This window comes from Sander vitreus, chromosome 14 (assembly GCF_031162955.1).
Source record: "Sander vitreus isolate 19-12246 chromosome 14, sanVit1, whole genome shotgun sequence".
Lineage (NCBI taxonomy): Eukaryota > Metazoa > Chordata > Actinopteri > Perciformes > Percidae > Sander > Sander vitreus.
In genome coordinates, this window is record NC_135868.1 from 26,638,349 (window position 1) to 26,652,581 (window position 14,233).

Sequence of the window (14,233 nt, forward strand, 5' to 3'; positions counted from 1 at the left end):
TCGAATTGGTTTAAGTCCTACCTTCAAGACAGAGACTATTGTCTACTAGTGTATTAATTGATAGCTGTACATCAGAGAATTCCCCAACAATATGTGGAGTTCAGCAAGGGTCGATTCTCGGACCTCTGTTATTTAATATTAACATGCTCCTGTTAGCTGAAATATTACAAAAGGTTCCATATCACATGTACACCTGTCCGGGAACCATCACCTTATCGTGGTGAAGAGGTTAGTGTGTTCCTGTGAACCTGAGGGCTGTGTTGTCTGGAGCCTGGTGCTCCTGGTAGGGTCTCAGGCAAGGGGCCAGACTAAGAATGGTTCAAAGGCCTTATGAATCATCGAGAAAGAGGAGGAGTTACCCTGCCCGGAGGAAGCCCGGGGCCCCCATCTGGAGCCAGGCCCAGATGGAGGGCTCTTCAACGAGTGCCTGGTGGCACCCCCCCTCTCCATCCCATGGGCCCACCACCTGTGGGAGGAACTGCTGGGGTTGGGTGCACTGCCACATGGGTGGCAGTGAAGGTCAGGGGCCTCAACGGACCAGAGCCGGGCAGCAGAGGCTGGCTTTGGGGACGTGGAACATCACTTCTGTGTGGGGGAAGGAGTCAGAACTTGTGCGGGAGGTGGCGCGCTACCAGTTAGATCTGGTGGGGCTTACCTTTACACACAGTCTTAATTCAATTAAATAAAATTTTATTCATAGTAGCAAATCATAACAACAGTTATATCAAGACAGTTTACAGATAATTACTATAATTTAGACCCAAAAATTCCAACAATTCCCCCAAGAGCATGCATTTAGTGCAAGAGGTTCTGGAGCCGCACTCCTGGATAGGGGTTCAGACTTTTTTCTTCTTAGGTGGTGGAAGGAGCACTTTGAAGAACTCCTGAATCCAACTAACACGCCCTTATATGGTAGAGCAATTTCCCTGGTGGAAGTCACTGAGGTAGTCAAAAAACTCAGAGATCCGTCCAGAAATGCTGAAAGCTCTGGGTGTGGAGGGGCTGTCTTGGATGACACGGCTCTTCAACATTGCGTGGAAGTCTGGGACAGTGCCAAAGCAGTGGCAGACCAGGGTGGTGGTTCCCCTGTTAAAAAATGGGGACCAGAAAGTGTGTATCACACTTTTCAGCCTCCCTGGTGTTTAATGTGTCTTGTTCTCTGTATGTCAGAAACATGCCAAAGGCCAGGAGCTGTTCCTGAAGGTGTGTGACCACCTCAACCTGCTGGAGAAAGACTACTACGGCCTGGTCGTCACGGAGACAGCCACCATGAAGGTCAGCTGGATTAATAACGAGTCATTAGCTAGTATTACAACATCCCAACCTCAGCCATTTCACTTTCTATGTATTTTATGTCATCAATGGTTAGATTAGATGGGATTAGATTAGACGGGATTAGATGAGATGAGATGAGATCAACCTATGGTGTTGAAGGACTTGTTACACTTAACAGTGTTTGATGATACCAATCCCTAATTTTCTCGATCAGACTTGGATGGACCTAACCAAGGAAATCCGCCGGCAGGTACGAGGTGAGTGGAACTTTCTGTTCTCATTTTCATGTTTCTCATACTTGTTTACATGTATTCATCACATCTTCCTTTTCTCCCACAGGGGCCAACTATAACTTCACCTTCAATGTGAAATTCTACCCACCAGACCCGGCCCAGCTGTCTGAAGACATAACCAGGTACTGCATGGTTCAGCTGCTACCTACAAACAATGTTGTATTGTGGACAGGAATGAGGGACATCCGGCAGAATTTCCAGAAATGGAACGTTGTCTATATAGACTACAATGAACACAAAACCGTCTGTTACTCATCCAGCGAGCTGTCAACATATTACAGAAATCATACACACATCCACACATACAAACATAAAAACATACACACATCCCTTACCCCCTCAATGCAATCAGACTCTGTGCAATAACTGCTGTGTTTACTGTTTTCTAGCTATTTATTGAGAACATGGAATGAATGTGTATGTGCGAGATGTGCTTGGGTGAGAATGTGTTGGTGTATGTGTATATACAGCAGGGAAAATAAGTATTGACATACAACATTTTTCCCAGTGAATATATTTCAAATGGGGCTATTGGAATAACATTTTCACCAGATGTCAGTAACAACCCAAGTAATCCACACATACAAAGAAATCAAAACATGTATGTCCATGACAAAAGTTATGTGTAATAAAGTGGAATGATAATGGGAATAAATATTGAACACATGAAGAAAAAGGGGTGTGAAAATGAACGGGAAGCCAATAAACCAGCTGAAATCTGTCAGTATTTAGGAAGCAATCCTGCCCCCTATTAGTGCAAGTTAATATCAGCTGGATTAGTCCTAATTGATGGCCTATACAAAGGTTTCTCATTACCAAGGTGTCACTCAAGCAAGCATTTCATGATGGGTAAAAGCAAAGAGCTGTCCCAAGACCTTTGCAAGCTTATTGTAGAAAAACATACGGATGGCATTGGTTACAGACGAATATCTAAACTTCTGAAAGTTCCAGTGAGCGTTGTTGGGGCCATTATCCGTAAGTGGAAAGAACATCATTTGACCATTAACCGCCATGACCAGGTGCTCCTCGCAAGATTTCTGACAGAGGAGTCCATAGAATACTTAGAAGAGTGGTCAAAGAACCAAGAACCACTCATGGAGATCTTCAGGAAGACCTGGAAGAAGCAGGTATCGTTGTTTCAAAGAAAACAATTAGTAATGCACTCAACCGCCATGGTCACTATGCACGCACACCACGCAAGACACCACTGCTCAAGAAAAGGCATGTGGAAGCTTGCTTAAAGTTTGCTGCGCAACATCTGGACAAGCCAATGACATACTGGGAGAATATAATCTGGTCAGATGAGACCAAAATTGAACTCTTTGGCTGTCATAGCATACACCATGTTTGGAGCAGAAATGGCACTGCACATCACCCTGAAAACACCATACAAACAGTGAAGTTTGGAGGTGGGAGCATCATGGTGTGGGGCTGTTTTTCAGCATCTGGCACTGGCAGACTTCATATAATTGAAGGAAGGAAGAATGGAGAAATGTACTGTAACATTCTTGATAAGAATCTGCTGCCATCCACCAGGATGCTGAAGATGAAATGAGGGTGGACATTTCAGCAAGACAATGATCCCAAACACACAGCCAAGGAAACTCTCAATTGGTTTCAGAGAAAGAAAATCAAGCTGTTAGAATGGCCCAGTCAATCACCCGACTTGAATCCAATTGAAAACCTCTGGAAAGAACTGTGGAAAGGAGTGGCAGACCGGGGTGGTGGTTCCCCTTTTTAAAAAGGGGGACCAGAGGGTGTGTGCCAATTACAGGGGTATCACACTTCTCAGCCTCCCCGGTAAAGTCTACTCCAAGGTGCTGGAAAGGAGGGTTCGGTCGATAGTCGAATCTCAGGTTGAAGAGGAACAATGCGGATTCCGTCCTGGTCGTGGAACAACGGACCAGATCTTTACTCTCGCAAGGATCCTGGAGGGAGCCTGGGAGTATGCCCAACCAGTCTACATGTGTTTTGTGGATCTGGAGAAGGCGTATGACCGGGTGCCCCGGGAGATACTGTGGGAGGTGCTGCGGGAGTACAGGGTGAGGGGGTCCCTTCTCAGGGCCATCCAATCTCTGTACGACCAAAGCGAGAGCTGTGTCCGGGTTCTCGGCAGTAAGTCGGACTCGTTTCAGGTGAGAGTTGGCCTCCGCCAGGGCTGCGCTTTGTCACCAATCCTGTTTGTAGTATTTATGGACAGGATATCGAGGCGTAGTCGGGGTGGAGAGGGGTTGCAGTTCGGTGGGCTGGGGATCTCATCGCTGCTTTTTGCAGATGATGTGGTCCTGATGGCATCATCGGCCTGTGACCTTCAGCACTCACTGGATCGGTTCGCAGCCGAGTGTGAAGCGGCTGGGATGAGGATCAGCACCTCTAAATCGGAGGCCATGGTTCTCAGCAGGAAACCGATGGAGTGCCTTCTCCAGGTAGGGAATGAGTCCTTACCCCAAGTGAAGGAGTTCAAGTACCTTGGGGTCTTGTTCGCGAGTGAGGGGACAATGGAGCGGGAGATTGGTCGGAGAATCGGCACAGCAGGTGCGGTATTACATTCAATTTATCGCACCGTTAGACGTAAAAAGAGAGCTGAGCCAGAAGGCAAAGCTCTCAATCTACCGGTCAGTTTTTGTTCCTACCTCACCTATGGTCATGAAGGCTGGGTCATGACCGAAAGAACAAGATCCAGGGTACAAGCGGCCGAAATGGGTTTCCTCAGGAGGGTAGCTGGCGTCTCCCTTAGAGATAGGGTGAGAAGCTCAGTTATCCGTGAGGAGCTCGGAGTAGAGCCGCTGCTCCTTTGCGTCGAAAGGAGCCAGTTGAGGTGGTTCGGGCATCTGGTAAGGATGCCCCTTGGGCGCCTCCCTAGGGAGGTGTTCCAGGCACGTCCAGCTGGGAGGAGGCCTCGGGGGAGACCCAGGACTAGGTGGAGGGATTATATCTCTAACCTGGCCTGGGAACGCCTCGGGATCCCCCAGTCGGAGCTGGTTAATGTGGCCCGGGAAAGGGAAGTTTGGGGTCCCCTGCTGGAGCTGCTACCCCCGCGACCCGACCCCGGATAAGCGGATGAAGATGGATGGATGGATGGATGGAAAGAACTGAAGATCAGAGTTCATAGAAGATGGCCCCAGAACCTTCAAGATTTGAAGACAGTTTGTGTGGAAGAATGGGCAAAAATCACAGCTGAGCAATGTGTGCGACTAGTTTCTTCATACAGGAGGCGTCTTGAAGCTGCCATTACCAACAAAGGCTTTTCTACTAAGTATTAAATACATTTCAGCAAATGTGTTCAATACATTTTCCCTGTGTCATTTCACTTTATTACACACAACTTAATTTATGGACTTATTTGTTTGATATCTTTGAATGTGTGGATTACTTGGGTTGTTACTGACATTTGGGGAAACTTTCATGCCGATAGCCCCATCAGAAATATCTTTACTGAGAAAAATGTTGACGCGTTCAATACTTATTTTCCCCGCTGTATATGTATATATTTTTATCTTTTTACTCTATGCTACTATTTGGAGAGGATGGCTCCAATAGAATTTTGTTGTATCGCATACAATGACAGTAAAGATATATCTATTTATCATCAGTGAGGTGAAATCTGCTAATTAAAAGTACAAACTTTAGCAGAGTGGTGTGCCTTTTTCAGCGACGGAGTCGCAGTGGAAAGACACAGAGATGTCCTTGTGTCCTTTTATTCCGCTGGGTCACATGGTTAGGGACCCATGTGGTTTCCTTGAGCTCCCACCAAGGGAACACCAGTGTTTGGATTCAAACTAGTAGCACCTGGGTGACAACTTCACCGTCCTGCGTTTCAGTCTGGGTTTTCTCCATATAGGCCTTTCTTTGTTCAGAGGCCACACGGCTGTGAAGTTTCTCTTTGTTTAAAAAGAGCCACACTGTTCAGGCTCCAACACCTGACCTGGACAGACTTGTCCAGGGGGATTAAATATAAGATCCCAACCAACCCTGATGAATCAAACGTTACAGAGTGATGTGCAGCTGGGAGAGGAATTGAGCATGAAAGCTCATTGCTGACCTTTGATTATTAGTTTGGTATACAGCTATCTGTTATTATGAATGCGGAGTTCCATACAGATGTTTGTGCTCTGCAGGTACTACCTGTGTCTCCAGCTGCGGAAGGACATCCTGCAGGGCCGCCTGCCCTGCTCCTTCGTCACCCTGTCCCTGCTGGGCTCCTACGCCCTGCAGTCGGAGCTGGGTGAGTACGACCCCGAGGTGCACGGCAGCCATTACGCTAAGGAGATGAAGATGGCCCAGGGTCAGACCAAGGAGCTGGAGGACAAAATGATGGAGCTGCACCGTACCTACAGGTCAGACCACTGGGCTCTCTTTACCCTGGATTCAAAATGTACACAAGGAAAAGTACATAAATAGTGCCTGCAAAATGCATTTCAAACCTTCATTTCAATCTCTAATACATCCGCATTTATAATGTGTAAATCCAATTTAAATTTGAATGTAACTAAATATGGCATTACGATAAATGTAGTGAAGTACAAAGAGAGGTTTTAAAGGAGCATAAATGGAGTCACTAAGTAATTTTGAAAAATGACAGTGCTTATGTAAATGCACTTGAATTCACAGAAGTAACTCCATGTAATTATTAACAAGAGAGGCTTAAATAAAGGATGAATCAGAGGGTTTGGTTGAATGGTTTGAATGGAGGTGCTGTGGTTGCTGATTGTTCCTGTCTGGATTCCTCGATGTAAATGATCTCCACAGTCCCAGTGTACTCACAGCTTGTGTGTGATTGGTGCTGTGGTGTTGTGCAGGTCAATGAGTCCGGCCCAGGCAGACCTGATGTTCCTGGAGAACGCCAAGAAATTGTCCATGTACGGAGTGGACCTGCACCAGGCCAAGGTGAGCCTTCAGCTGCTCTCTAATGCTCGACAAAGTGCCTCATAAGTAATGGAACTGTGTCCACACTCGGACACGTTTTGGCTAAAGTTCAATCAAATACAAATATAAATCATCTTCTAATGGTTTCAGTTAATTTAATGGTGTTACCTTTCTAACGGTATATATGGTTTTAACTATTTACTTTAGCCTTGCTTTTACAAGAGTCAGCAACAGGAAGCTAACAACGGTGAATTAGCCGTACGCTACCGTCGGCCATACTCGGACCCCCCAATCTCCCCGCTGTAAAAACTCTCTGTGCGCTACAAATACATACACTACACAACATACATTACACTGGGCAACTGGGCGTGATAGGATTCAGTCTTCCAATGCTCCATGAAAACTAAGTGCATAGACGTCTGTTACATTACATTACATGTCATTTTTTTTCTTTACCACTCATGCATCAGAGGAGCATACACACCTGGCCTGGAAAGCAGGAAGACATGTGACTTATGAGCTTTTACAGTGGAAATCAGGTCAATGTGTTTACGTCAGAGAGGGATTTAAGCGCCTGTGGTAGAGGGCTGTACTGCCCCCCGGTGGAGGATGCTGACGCTGCACTATAAAACAGCTGCTGAGCATGCAAATGCAGCAGAGTACAACTTCTCTCCTCCCATAAAGCTAACAATAGAAAACACTTTAAACACATGCTGTGTGCTGATCACCACTGGTATATTAGGAACACTTTGACTGAGTCTGAGAATAAACATAAACATAAACATAATCAGTTATTTTAGCATGGTAAAACACACTTCATTCAAAGTGGACAGAAACAAAATAAAACTATCAAAAGCCGTCTTGGTTCGTCTTTCCACTGTTCCAACAATCACCGTTCTGGTTTGGTTGAAATAAACCCTTAATTCATCCATTTACATGTGGAAATATGCTGGCTCTATACACGCTAAAAGTCCTGATTATTTACATGGAGTGTGGTGGGTTTGGTGATGGTGATTTCGGGGCAGTTTCATTTTAAACAAAAAGGATCTTACTCTTTAACAAAAAGGTCTATCTCTTTCCATAATGTTGTCAGACACTTAGAATAATAATCTGAGCCTGTCAGCGGCAAAAACAGAACTTTTAGTGGGCGCTAACTGACGCTGAACATTTATCCTATAGGGTTACATTGCAGCCCGGTTTACAAACGCTAGGTACAGAGTTCTTACTCAATATTGGAACAATTACAAATATTCTTATTCCCATTAGACACCAATGCATGGTAAAAGTTGAAAATAAAAAAATGAAGTTACCAATTTCAGTGCAACACACTCCACCCTTGTTGCAAGGTTACACTTCATTTGATGTGTGTTAATTGAAGCTAAATAATAATGAATGAATAAATGCTGCATGGTTCTGCTACATGGACCAGTCTGTGAAAGGACTGGCAGGGAAACGTGACGCAGAGGATGAAGCCACACCAAACACCACAACTACCAAACAAAGACACGAAAATACAGAGTGGTGACCACAGGTCATCTCAGGAGACCACTGCTAATCTCCCAGTCCAATCGCATTGTCTCGTTGACTATCCCTTCACGGAGAAACACACTCTCTCTCTGTCTCTCTCTCTCACCCCTTTACGGAGAAACAGCTGATCTCAATTCAATTGAAAATATTTGTATCTACAAAAGGGGGGCCCTGCAGAAAAAGTTTGGGAACCAGTGATCACATTCATCAAACAGACAGAAAGTTCAACCTGCGATGCCATGCATTGTTCTTCAGACAGCACTGTCCACCACCAGGACCACCAATTCCTTTTATTGGTCACCCGTTTAAGATCTTTCTTTATCTTTGTCGTTCATTTCCTTAAAGGCTCTTAGCTTTGTGAAGTGTGCCTATCCTGTTGATTGCTAATGGACATCTTTCTGCCAGGATCTGGACGGTGTTGACATCATGCTGGGGGTTTGCTCCAGTGGTCTGATGGTTTACAAAGACAAACTGAGGATCAACCGTTTCCCCTGGCCCAAAGTCCTCAAGGTCTCATACAAACGCAGCAGCTTCTTCATCAAAATCCGACCGTCCGAGGTACAGCATGTTCTCATATCGCCTGTAAAATCTGTAGTCCATTGTTCAACACTCAACTCACCCTAACCATAATGGGAACCAAACCGCTCATTTCATCAGTCATCTTTCTAGCAGGTCTGTGTTTCTCATTTCAACAGGTGGAACAATATGAGAGTGCCATTGGCTTCAAACTACCCAATTACAAGGCAGCCAAGAAGCTGTGGAAGGTGTGTGTGGAGCATCACACCTTCTTCAGGTAGGTGTTGTGTGTTCCCATGGCTCTGCAGTGTTTGAGTTGAAGGAACTGAATGTGCTTGCTGCTGTCTGACCCAGAGTCAGCTCAGAAGATCAGTCTCAGTGATCTGTGTCCGTAGGCTAACCTCCACTGAGATGGTCACCACTCCCAGGAAGTTCCTGGCGTTGGGCTCCAAGTTCCGCTACAGCGGCCGGACTCAGGCTCAGAGCAGACAGGCCAGCTCTCTGATCGACAGACCGGCTCCTCTGTTCCAGCGCTCGTCCAGCAAGAGGAACTCCCGCAGCCTGGATGGAGGTACACTATTCCCCCTGCTGTTGGTGGAGGTGTAGGCCTGTGACATCATGGCTACCCCCTGGATCTTGTGTTCTTTTAAGCCCAGTTTAGACTAGGGATGCAACGATTATAGATTTTGTTGGTACGATTATAGTCTGAAAAATAATCACGGTTTCACGATTATTATACATTAATTCATTTCACTGCTAATGTATGAAATCACATGAACACTCTGAATTGTAATGTGTTATTTATTGCTGCCTTTTGAAACAGAAATAACACAGTAGTTTTGAATGTTTTGAAAATGATTATTTGATCAATCATCAACCTTTTTATTTAAATTCATCTGAAAAGATTAGAGACTAGAGGTGAATCAGTCAAACCACAAACAAAGGCCCAGTTGGCAACAACAGTGCTGTGCTTTTGGCCCTCAAAAAGCTAGAATTGGCCCTGCTAGCTGGTGTGTCAAGAAGTTGGAGGAGCTGCTAGACAAGATGCACCTATCACAGGGAGATTCGCAGCATGTTGCCAAGGTATAAATGCGATAGAAAGATTTATGTCCCATAGGGGATGAAGAGGAGTAAGTCAGTAATGTTAAGTGGTAACATCAGTGACATGATTGAGCTGTTGCAGAGTTTTGCCTCTTAGTCTTAATGTAACGTTATCATCAGTGCACTCACTGTAAATGCAAACGTCGGCTCCTGACTCGTTAGCTGTTCACGGTAACGTTAACGGTAACATTACCGTTAACATTAAACAGGCCAACGTTAGCTAACTGGTAGCGTTAACAAACTAACAAACACTTAACAACATTAACAAACAATAAAGTCACTAGCCAGCTTACCAACTTGGGTTGAACACCCTGTTGCAGCTGCAGCTGTCCTAAGGTAGGGGGCTGGCTCTGCTCTGTGTTTTCCTGGTGTTTGCTAACTTTATGTAACGTTTATGTATTTATGTAACGTAAATTGCAGCAGTAAGTTATCCCACCATGGAGAGCCACTGTCACTCTGTCAGTCAATACTCGCGATGACCTGACCGGCGTCTGATGTAGGCTATGTGTGCACAAACGTGAATGTTTATGTTGTCATGGAGGTTTAATAAGAACTGCACACACTGCTACACATAACGTGCAGTCAGTTAACACTCAGTGTAGCGGAGCCTTTACGATTAATTAAAGGGATGGTTCAGAGTAGTTTCACCCTAGGGTCCTTTGCACCATGACCTCGAGCCAAACACCCCCCCAGAAGCTTTTTCTCCCTTGGTTTAACATTGGTCGAGTTAGCGCTATCTGGCTTAGTGCAGGCGCTAATGGAACCAAAGGTGTATCTCGTAAATTACCCCACTAATAATGCCCAGAATGGTACCAAACTTCTACAGTAGTACAAATAGGTTCTGTACTCATAAAATGAGGCATTGCAAAGTTTGTTAGTACACCAGGAGTTTATTTAAATAACACTTGCCTGATGGCTTCTCCTCTCTGCTGCTACCGCTACCGCTGCTAGCTAGCTAGCTCTCCCATTCTCCTCTATTAGTTGTAGCTCCTTGTCCGTGTATTCAGGCTGAAATAGGTACGGGTGACCTTCGAAATTGATAAACTCATCGTCGCGTTCGATGCTAACCTCAAACTCTTTACCGGTAGTCTCTTTCTTCAATAGATGCCGTGCTCTGTGCGGGATCTCGGGGGATCTTGCGGGGATCTCGCGTGATCACCCAGTGTTGCTGAAAAAGTTTTATGGTATATCCAAAGCTTTTAATTATTTTTTTCCGCAGTGTTTACAACTTAGTGTTAACTAACAATTGTTCCAAACTGGTACTACAAACAAAATATTAGTGCATGGACTGGAACTATGTGTTTTGGATATACCAAAAAACTTTCTCAGCAACACTGGGTGATCGCGCGAGATCCCGCACAGAGCACGGCATCTATTGCCGGAAAAGACTACCGGTAAAGTAGTGAAGAAGGAGCAACAAGCGAGAGAACAGAAGAAGAGATCAACGAAAGGCAAAGTTTGAGGTTAGCATCGAACGCGATGATGAGTGTATCAATTTCGAAGGTCGCCCATACCTATTAAAGCCTGAATACACGGACAAGGAGCTACAACTAATGGAGGAGAATCGGAGAGCTAGCTAGCAGCGGTAGCAGCAGAGAGGAGAAGCCATCAGGCAAGTGTTATTTACTGTAAATAAACTCCTGGTGTACTTACAAACTTTCCAATGCCTCGTTTTATGAGTACAGTGCCTATTGGTACTACTGTAGAAGTTTGGTATCATTCTAGGCATTATTAGTGGGGTAATTTACGAGATACACCTTTGGTTCCATTAGCGAAGAGACTGAACTGCTTTAGAACGTTGCAGGAAGTTTCAGCGGTCTGAACCGGCCCGTCTCAGCTGGACTCGAGCCAGCTGATAGTGTCGGTATAAGAGTCTGGCAGTATAATAACCTTCAGCAAAAATATCATGGTTTCACGGTATTGCGATTACAGCTTTAAAATGTATTCTTTTGAAATGTCTGGGTAAAAAAACAACTTTTTTCCATTGGACAAAATGTATAACACATTGCACACTGGCAGGGAGAGGGATTTCTAAACTGCACTTTCTGTGCTTGACCACCGCAGGAACGGTATGATGGAACATTTTAGTGGTTTTGAAACCGTGACTTTTTCATACACTACAAAAAGCCACAAGGTGGAGCCTGTTGTCCTGGAAGAAGCAAGTTATAGTTGCATTACGATGGTTTTAATGAGGAGCCTCAAATGAGTTCAATTTAATATAAAGATTGGACGTTAAATTAAAAATAGATACACAGCAGCACCCCCGCCCTGTTCAGCAGCTCGAGCAACATGGCCGTTAGTATAATCATTAAGAAATAATTTGGTTTGAGCCATATTTCCCATAAAGCAGTCACATCTAGGCTATGTTGGAGAATCTAATCATTTATCAGTGCAGCTCTGATAGACAGTGTTCTGTGTTGTGTTGTTGGGGGGGCATTTTCATTAGTAGGTTCATCTGTAGAGCAGATCAGGGTTCTCTTTCAAGTATTCATTCGGTATCTCACATATGGGTACGCCTCCCCGCGTATCCCTCAGAAGCACTTTCTCACTACGCCAGCCATGATTGGCTGGCCATTTCTGACACAAGGCACACAAGGAGCAGTCCCTTATATAAGCCACAGCCCGTGCGCTGTACTGTCATTCAACTACTTCTTCTCGCTCAGAAGCAAACATTGTTGATACTGCCAGGGTCTACGCTAACTGTCCACAGAGTCGAGGTCACTACTTGCTCGCCGGGCGCTGGTCCCTATTTGGTGGTACTCGACAGATAGGCTTGTCCCCAAACAACTATCTTAACCGGCATGTCCCCAAACATTGGTTACCCTCAGTTGAGCGCACTAGTCTCCACACTAGAGTTCGCTGAACTAGCTTCTACGCTATCGGCTAGCTTGCCCCAAACATTAGCCATAGCGCATTCCTAGCTGCAAAGCTAACATACCTAGCTGCAAAGCTACATTACCTAACTGAAAAGCTATACAGGTAGCAACACAATATTGGCCAGTCACCAAACTGCAATTGGTGTTAAGCTAGTATACCATGGCTTCCACGAAGGAAGGCATGCTAGGGCGGGTGTGCTTGTGCGGGAATAATATTTCCGCGAGGGATACTCACCCCTATTGCAATGACTGTCTGGGGCTGAAACATGCCCAGGAAGCGCTGGCCCCATTGGGCTCTTGTGCTCACTGCTCTCGACTGCCCATGAAAAGTCTCCGTCGTCGGCTTGCTCGCCTTGCTAGTTTGACTGACCAGGACCCCATGCTAGCAGAGCTCACTGCGCCTGTCAAACCCAAGAAGCCTCAGCTACTACGAGTGCGGACTGGGCTGAGCAGATGGACAAAGTAGCTCCGCTGCTTGAGTACAGCTGTATACGCAAGGGTTGCGAAAACACTCTCGACACCAAGCTGGATTATCTCAATGGGTCGGACAACATCCTCTTGCACGACGACGTTGATGATCTGTTCCTGCCGGACTCAGGGGCAACGATGCCCGAGACCCCACATGGCCTAAGCACCAAGGATGAGAAAGGCATTGATGATGGTTCCCCGGTTATCGGCACAAGCCTTCACGAGGTGTGCAAACGTGCTGCCGAAAAGCTGGGAATTCTATGGCCCAGCGCTCCGCCTGAGACGACCGGCTCCCTGTACGAAAGCAAGCGCCTACACAGGGTGAAGAGTGCGGAGAGGCAACTACTCCCCCTACTCCCAGAATGCATGGAAGAAGCTTCCCGCACCTAGCTGAAGCCCTTTTTGTCAAAGAGCCCGGTTCAAGGGGGAGCTACGCTGGACTGCGTAGCCATGGAAGAGAAGGGGCTATCCAAGCTGCCGCCTGTGGAGTCGTTGGTTGCTCACCACCTTCACCCCAGCCAGAAGGCTCTCATGGCATCGTCTGCTTCTAGCTTCCCATCGAAGACAGATGGGTTCCAGTCATCCATGACCGACAAGGTATAGTCTGTAGCCCTCGGAGTGCGAGCTCTTAACAGGCTGAGCTCCAGGATGAGATGGCCGGTACCATGGACCATGCGCTGTGGGACGAGATGTGCGTTGTGACTGACCTATGCCTCCGTCTGCACCGCTGCGCAGTACAAGCCTCGGGAAGGGCGATGAGCACCATGGTGACGCAAGAGAGAGTGCGTTGACTCAATTTATCCAGCCTCTCACACCGTGAAAAAGTCCAGCTCCTCGACGTTGCAGTGGATCTGAAGGACCTGTTCGGCCCCGCGATGGCAACCATGCAACGCTGCTGCGAGGAGAAGAAGAGAGAGGGTGAAGCCCTGCAGACCTGTTAGCCCAGGAAAACACAGCCGCCTGCCGCGTCCATTCTTCGCACAGGTGGTAGCTCGCCCTCCGCCCAGCTACAGGATCCCAAAACGACCCACTGCACAACCCAGACCTCAGCTCAACCTAAGACTGAAGACAGCGGTACGTGGGCCAACAAACCAGCTGCACCAGTGGAACAGCAAGGAAACCAGCCAGCGCCACCTCGCTCACAACCAGGGAAGAGCGCCAAACGGGCGGCCTAGCTCGCTGCCAGGGGAGGGAAAGCATGTCCGCCAGACGCACGCACCTCTCCTACAGCATTGGGGCCAGTCCCGAGAGCCTGCCGTTGCGGCTCAGGACCCAGAGTCACGGGACAATATTCTGTCTTTAACGCCCCCT

General features: G+C 46.5%; 1 protein-coding gene across 1 annotated transcript in view; it reads left to right on the forward strand.

The window, feature by feature from the left end:
- The window catches only part of epb41a (erythrocyte membrane protein band 4.1a), a 72,185-nt gene that overhangs the window by 17,775 nt on the left and 40,177 nt on the right, over nucleotides 1–14,233 (forward strand). Inside the window, exons 4-11 of the mRNA XM_078267897.1 lie at nucleotides 1,171–1,275; nucleotides 1,490–1,532; nucleotides 1,615–1,690; nucleotides 5,687–5,905; nucleotides 6,368–6,455; nucleotides 8,367–8,519; nucleotides 8,657–8,754; nucleotides 8,873–9,048. Coding sequence (XP_078124023.1) covers nucleotides 1,171–1,275; nucleotides 1,490–1,532; nucleotides 1,615–1,690; nucleotides 5,687–5,905; nucleotides 6,368–6,455; nucleotides 8,367–8,519; nucleotides 8,657–8,754; nucleotides 8,873–9,048 — 958 coding nt within the window. The remainder of the gene's footprint in view (nucleotides 1–1,170; nucleotides 1,276–1,489; nucleotides 1,533–1,614; nucleotides 1,691–5,686; nucleotides 5,906–6,367; nucleotides 6,456–8,366; nucleotides 8,520–8,656; nucleotides 8,755–8,872; nucleotides 9,049–14,233) is intronic.